The 7333-nt window shown below is 52.4% G+C and overlaps 1 protein-coding gene across 1 annotated transcript in view; it reads left to right on the forward strand.

Annotated features, from left to right (window-relative positions):
- The first annotated feature begins 786 nt into the window (after window positions 1–786).
- LOC132998043 (src substrate cortactin-like) overlaps window positions 787–7333 on the forward strand; it is a 12626-nt gene continuing 6079 nt past the window's right edge. Inside the window, exons 1-8 of the mRNA XM_061067527.1 lie at window positions 787–909; window positions 2220–2328; window positions 4117–4190; window positions 4274–4403; window positions 4883–4993; window positions 5637–5691; window positions 6114–6224; window positions 6666–6776. Of these exons, the coding sequence (XP_060923510.1) occupies window positions 2245–2328; window positions 4117–4190; window positions 4274–4403; window positions 4883–4993; window positions 5637–5691; window positions 6114–6224; window positions 6666–6776 (676 nt within the window). The 5' untranslated portion in view covers window positions 787–909; window positions 2220–2244. The remainder of the gene's footprint in view (window positions 910–2219; window positions 2329–4116; window positions 4191–4273; window positions 4404–4882; window positions 4994–5636; window positions 5692–6113; window positions 6225–6665; window positions 6777–7333) is intronic.

Here is a 7333-nt window from a genome sequence, read left to right on the forward strand (position 1 = left end):
TTGGCAGTCAGGGAGAGTTGGCAGTCGAGTGTCACACCCAGGTTCCTGGCGGTCTGAGTGGGGGTCAGCACGGAGTTGTCAAGTTAACATTCAGGTCGTGGGTGGGAGAGTCTTTCCCTGGAAGGATTAGCTCAGTCTTGTCAAGGTTAATTTTCAGGAGGTGTGTGGTCATCCACTGAGAGACGTCAGTCAGACAGGCAGAGACTCGTGCTGCTTCCTGTGTTTCTGATCGGGGAAAAGAGAGGATTAGTTGGGTGTCATCAGCATAGCTATGGTAGGAAAAGCCATGCGAGTGAGAGAGTTGGTGTACAGAGAGAAGAGGAGAGGACCCAGGACAGAACCTTCCCAGTGTGATGTGCTATTTGATGGCGTGGACCGTAATGAGCAATTAAGCGGCAAGGATCGACTTCGCGTGGCAGACGCAGGAAGTGAAGCGTTTATCCTTGTCGCAGAGCGAAAAACGCAGGCAACGCGAAGACGTGCGCTTGGTCATCGATCGCTCTCTCCACCGACCGCAACAGGCTTGAAACCGCCTGTGCTCGGGCCCGTTAGTGCTACAACCTATCCCTAGTACTAATATTATTTCAGTATTATGTAATATTACATAACTGTCTAAACATTGCAACTTGTATCCATTTTATAAATTATTTGCTTGTATTTTTATTATTGTTGTTTACAAGTACAACCTATAAAAACAATTTGAACGCGTTTTTAGTAAAATTGAAGTTTCAGGAAAATGCTTCCCTGTCCACGCCCACCCACTGACGTCAGCGCTGGATACTGGGAGAGCCGGAAGTGATCCGGACGGACTCGTCGCAGGTTCGAAGCTGAAGCTGGATCCGGAAGCGGAGCGCGGACACCGGGGACACAGCAGCGACTCACCGAGCCCTCCGACCGGAACCGCAGCCGGTGAGTACCGGAGCCCGGGACCCGGAGCCCGGGGCCGGGACGCGACGCCACACGGCGGCTCCGGCTCCCCGCAGGAGGCGTGTTAGCATTAGCCAGCTAGCTAGGGAACTGGGACAGGAAGTGAAACCCAGTCAAACGTGTTTTTATTAAAATGTCTCGGAGCGCTGAGTCCGGTTCTGCCTCGACCGGTGGCGAGGTGCTGGCCCCGGGTCCGGAGCCTGAGAGGCGGCAGGACCCGGGAGCAGGAATGAGAGCTTCCGGTTCTGGTGGAAAATGATTCAACCGTCAGGTGACAGAACCGAGTCCGACCCGGTTCGTGTGGTCCGACCGGAGAACCGGGTCCGCACCGGAGAACCGGGTCCGCACCGGGAGCAGCGGCGGCTCGTTCCCCGGAGCAGCCTCCCTCCTGCGGGCCTCCTCTCGCTCCTGGGCCCGGGGGGGGGGGGGGGGCGGCAGATGGGTGCGGTTCTCCTGACCCGGGTCACCGGTCCACAGGGCTGGGCCCGGTCCGGAGGAGGCTGCTCCGGGGACACGTCTCCGGGGACACGTCTCCTGACGCATCGGGTCGGGATCCAGCGTCAGCACAGGAAGCTGGTTGAGATCCGAGGTCTGGATAAGATCCAGAATCAGACCAGAACCGGGTCTTTCTAAAGTCTCGTTGACCTCTAGAGACCAAGATGTCCTTGTTGTCCACTCGAAGGTCCAGCAGATTGAACAAATAATGAAACTCAGCAGAAAACCACAAAGAACCAGGTTTCAAACCAGAGTTCAGTCCAACCAGGTCTTTCTGTGTCGGACCGGACCCGTCCTCTGAGTCTGTCTCTATACAGCGTGTCCACAGGTCGGACCGAACCCGTCCTCTGAGTCTGTCTCTATACAGCGTGTCCACAGGTCGGACCGAACCCGTCCTCTGAGTCTGTCTCTATACAGCGTGTCCACAGGTCAGACCGGACCCGTCCTCTGAGTCTGTCTCTATACAGCATGTCCACAGGTCGGACCGAACCCGTCCTCTGAGTCTGTCTCTATACAGCGTGTCCACAGGACGGACCGGACCCAGGCCTGCTTCGCTATCTTCTGGATCAGCGGCGTTTTGTTGTCCCGCGGCGTTCTGTCTGCGGGTGAGGACAGCGGCCCGGCGCCCTACTCTCGTTCGCACGTGATAATCACGCACGTTGCGATTAGGAAATCGCATTTTATCATATCGCGATTTTATTGCAAATGCAGTTAATCGTTCAGCCCTATTGGAGGTTGTCTCCCTGAGCTCCTCAGTCTGCCCCCCCCCCCCTGTGACGTGTCTCTCTGTGTTTCAGTTGCAGTGACGCAGCCTCTCTGAAGATGTGGAAGGCCTCAGCAGGACAGACGGTCAGCGTGCCGCTGGACGACGGAGGAGACGACTGGGAGACCGACCCGGACTTTGAGGTTTGTGTGCTCGCCTCCATTTAATTTAAAAAAAAAAATTTCTAACAATTTTTGAAACTAACAATTTAGTAGCACTTAAATGTCACTTACTTATAGCACTTTGTAGTTTTGCTTTATTTTTAAAGAAATCGTACTTTCTTGATCCTTGTTGTTCTGGGTTTGTTCCCTCGGGGTTGAATGCACTTATTGTGAGTCGCTTTGGATAAAAGCGTCAGCTAAATGAAATGTAACCTTGTGTCCTTTTGTCCTCCTCGTGTCCTCCTCGTGTCCTCCTTGTGTCCTTGTGTCCTCCTCTTGTCCTCCTCTTGTCCTCCTTGTGTCCTCCTCGTGTCCTCCTTGTGTCCTCTTGTCCTCCTTGTGTCCTCATGTCCTCCTCTTGTCCTCTTGTCCTCCTCTTGTCCTCCTTGTGTCCTCCTTGTGTCCTCCTCGTGTCCTCCTTGTGTCCTCCTCGTGTCCTCCTCGTGTCCTCCTCTTGTCCTCCTTGTGTCCTCCTTGTGTCCTCCATGTGTCCTCGTGTCCTCCATGTGTCCTTGTGTCCTCCTCGTGTCCTTGTGTCCTCCTTGTGTCCTCCTTGTGTCCTCCTCGTGTCCTCGTGTCCTCCTCGTGTCCTCCTCGTGTCCTCCTCGTGTCCTCCTCTTGTCCTCCTCGTGTCCTCCTTGTGTCCTCCTTGTGTCCTCCTCGTGTCCTCCTCGTGTCCTCCTCGTGTCCTCCTTGTGTCCTCCTTGTGTCCTCCTCGTGTCCTCCTTGTGTCCTTGTGTCCTCCTTGTGTCCTCCTCGTGTCCTCATGTCCTCCTTGTGTCCTCCTTGTGTCCTCCTTGTGTCCTCCTTGTGTCCTCCTTGTGTCCTCCTCGTGTCCTCCTTGTGTCCTTGTGTCCTCCTTGTGTCCTCCTCATGTCCTCCTTGTGTCCTCCTTGTGTCCTCATGTCCTCATGTCCTCCTTGTGTCCTCCTTGTGTCCTCCTTGTGTCCTCATGTCCTCCTCGTGTCCTCATGTCCTCCTCGTGTCCCCTTGTCCTCCTCGTGTCCCCTTGTGTCCTCCTTGTGTCCTCCTCGTGTCCTCCTTGTGTCCTCGTGTCCTCCTTGTGTCCTCATGTCCTCCTCGTGTCCCCCTCGTGTCCTCCTTGTGTCCTCCTTGTGTCCTCGTGTCCTCCTTGTGTCCTCATGTCCTCCTCGTGTCCCCCTCTTGTCCTCCTTGTGTCCTCCTTGTGTCCTCTTGTCCTCCTCGTGTCCTCCTCGTGTCCTCCTTGTGTCCTCGTGTCCTCCTTGTGTCCTCCTCGTGTCCTCCTCTTGTCCTCCTTGTGTCCTCCCTGTGTCCTCCTTGTGTCCTCCATGTGTCCTTGTGTCCTCCTCGTGTCCTCCATTTGTCCTTTTGTCCTCCTCGTGTCCTCCTTGTGTCCTCATCGTGTCCTCATGTCCTCCTTGTGTCCTCCTTGTGTCCTCCTTGTGTCCTCCTCGTGTCCTCATGTCCTCCTTGTGTCCTCCTTGTGTCCTCCTCGTGTCCTCATGTCCTCCTCGTGTCCTCCTTGTGTCCTCCTTGTGTCCTTGTGTCCTCCTTGTGTCCTCCTCGTGTCCCCTTGTGTCCTCCTTGTGTCCCCCTCGTGTCCCCTTGTCCTCCTCGTGTCCCCTTGTGTCCTCCTTGTGTCCTCCTCGTGTCCTCATGTCCTCCTCGTGTCCTCCTCGTGTCTTCCTCGTGTCCTCGTGTCCTCCTCGTGTCCCCTTGTCCTCCTCGTGTCCCCTCGTGTCCCCTCGTGTCCTCCTCCACTCTCCTCATCTCTCCCTCCTCCTGTAGAATGACGTGTCGGAGAAGGAGCAGCGCTGGGGCGCCAAGACGGTGGCCGGCTCAGGACACCAGGAGCACATCAAGTGAGGAACAGTCAAATGTCCCGTCCCCGTCCCCCATGCATGTCGAAGGCCCGGCTCTGACCTCCTTGTCCTCTGTGGTTCAGCATCCACCAGCTGCGGGAGACGGTGTCCACGGAGCACACCAGCCTGAAGCAGAAGGAGCAGGACACCGGGCCCAAGGCCTCGCACGGCTACGGAGGGAAGTTCGGCGTGCAGCAGGACCGCATGGACAAGGTAGAGACCTGAGACCAGATGAAGCTGGACCAGTGAGTCCCGGTCTGTGTAGACTCCATCAACACAGATCCACGACCTCATGTTTCCACTCGAGTCTGAAGAACATGTCTGATCTTCTGTGGGATACGAGAAGTTTGATCCATCAAATCTGCTCCTGCTGCTTTTTCCTTTTCCAGGATTAAAACACGTTTTTTCCTGAAGCTGAATTTAAACCAGGTCACTACCTCGTGTGTGTGTGTGTGTGTCTGTGTGTGTGCATGTCCACACACCTCTCTCTCTGTGTGTTGTGTGGTCATTGCCGCATGAATGTGATGACTGAGCACTGTTCACACACACACACACACACACAGACACACACACACACACTGGGCGTCGTCACCCCTTCAAACCTCAGGCCGTGTTTCCTGCTCTTTTGTGTGTCACAGTATCAACACACCAGATAAACCTTGTGATGTTCCTCATGTCCTTGATTCCCTCAGTCCGCTGTGGGTCACGACTACCAGAGCAAGTTGTCCACACACTGCTCCCAGACGGACACGTCCAAGGGCTTCGGGGGGAAGTTCGGAGTTCTAGACGACCGCGTGGACAAGGTACTTCCTGTTTCTGTCCAGCACGCAGACAATTTTTTATATTCTTTATTTTTTTTTTTGACCGTTGTTTACAAAAACCCAAGGGCAATTTTCTTTCTTCTGCCGTCAACCTTTTTCAAAATTGGGTAATTTTGTACATTTTGGGAGAGGTACATGTAGACAATAATCACAGATCAGTAGAGAAAAACAAATAAATGAATAAAAACAAGCCGAATAAAAAACAACAACATGTTAGAGGTGATCTGAGAGAGAACGGGTCATTCATTCCATACTTCCACAAAGTCTAGCATTAGGGGTTTTACAAATCTCACCCATTTGCTCCATATTTGGATGAACACAGTTTTCTGAAGACAAAGGGAGAAAGTAATCCTTTCCATAACATAAATGTAATTTACTATATCTATCCACTCCAGTATCATGGGCTCAGGAAGCATCCAGCGCCTTGTGAGCGCTTTTTTACCTGGCGGTTATTAGTATGCCAATCATCTGGGGTGCTGAGTGTTTTACTGTCCACAACCATCGGGGACAGACTGGGGACAAAGGGACGTGTGGAGTCGATCTGGACAGATTTCTAATGAAACAGCTTTTAACAGTAAAACAGAAAAAGTGGCTGAGTGAGTTTGTTTCTTGTGTGTGGTTCCAGTCGGCGGTCGGGTTCGAGTACGCCGGGAAGACGGAGAAACACGCCTCTCAGAAAGGTGAGGTCCTGCTCCACCACCGCTCGTTACATCCTCCACCTGCAGCTGCTGTTATCGCTGTTATCGATTCCATCCAGAAAACTGTCACACTCACGTAAATCATATCCACACGTGGTCAGAGGGTCGAGGGAAATTCTTGTGTGAACGTCTGGTTCCCAATTTTCGTCCTTTATCTGAAACCAGCTTTCAAGTTGCGTCTGACTGATATGGATTTTAGGGAGTAAAACGTTTCTGATATAATACATAATTATGATAAATGCATTTATCATTCTCACGATGATGACGAAGGCAGGGATTGTGTTTCTGCTGTTTTCATTTACATTCGTGTCAGTTCAAGTTCTGATGGAGAGTTTGGCAACAGGCGGCTCCGTGACCTCTGTGTGCTACAAGCTGCCTCACCCTGACCTTTGACCCCTGTGCAGACTACTCCACCGGGTTCGGAGGCCGATACGGCGTGCAGTCAGACCGCGTGGACCAGAGCGCCATGGGCTTCGACTACCAGGGGAAAACAGAGAAGCACGAGTCCCAGAAAGGTTTGTCCCGACCTGCGATGGATTCTCACTCACGCCCTCAGACACGTCGGCCTGCAGGTCCGGACCAATCCTGTTATTTAGCATTTCAGCCTCTTCATTCCTCAGGCCGTGTCTGCGCATGTCAGTCCCCAAAGAATGTGTTTGCTTTCACCTGCTCTCAGTTGCATGTGAGGAGTGAACCCTGATTTGCCAGCGTCTCGGAGTCTGGAGCTGGTTTACGACCCAGCTGGTTTTCTGGGGAAGTGTGACCATGAATTTCTATTCTTCCGATAATGGCAGCTGGACACGTCTGAAACACGAGAGGCTCCGAGTTTGAACAAAACAGTGAAACTCAGATCAACTTGCTTCAAAGTTAGATTCATTCAATGCTGACGAAGAAGATGCAACATTTATAGGAAGCGTTTTCCTGTGAGTTGACTCTTCTCTTCTCGACTTTTACAGACTACACGAAGGGCTTTGGAGGAAAGTTTGGCATCGAGACCGACAAGGTGGACAAGAGCGCCATGGGCTTCGAGTACCAGGGCAAAACGGAGAAGCACGAGTCACAGAAAGGTGGGTTAGGTCTCCTGAGTCAGAGCCGAGGTCAGAGGAACAGAGTCTGGAAACTAAAAGGGAAATTCATTAATTTTTCCTGCCTTTTAAATACTTTAACATTGTTCAAAGACGTGCTGCATGTCAGTCTTCTTGGGGAATGACTGTAGAGCGCCCCCTGGGCCCCGGGTCCAGACCCTGTGTCCAGGCCCTGGGTTCAGGCCCCGGGTCCAGGCCCTGGGTCCAGACCCCGGGTCCAGGCCCTGGGTCCAGGCCGTGGGTCCAGGCCCTGGGTTCAGGACCCCGGTCCAGGCCCTGGGTCCAGACTGTGTGTTGGTGACCTCAGGAATCCTCCACGATGCTGTGTTAAGTGGCTGATGATCTGATAACGAGAACACTTTACGATACAGTTTATATATTATATATATTTTTAATTATATATTATTTATATATATATTATGGTCCGTGTGAAACAAACCACAGGTGCTATCGTCCCTTTGAGCTTAATGTCTTGAATGAAATGTTCTTTACCAATAGAGTTTATTTTTATTATCATCTGCTTTAACATAACGATATAA

Source organism: Limanda limanda, chromosome 3 (assembly GCF_963576545.1).
Source record: "Limanda limanda chromosome 3, fLimLim1.1, whole genome shotgun sequence".
Taxonomy (NCBI): domain Eukaryota; kingdom Metazoa; phylum Chordata; class Actinopteri; order Pleuronectiformes; family Pleuronectidae; genus Limanda; species Limanda limanda.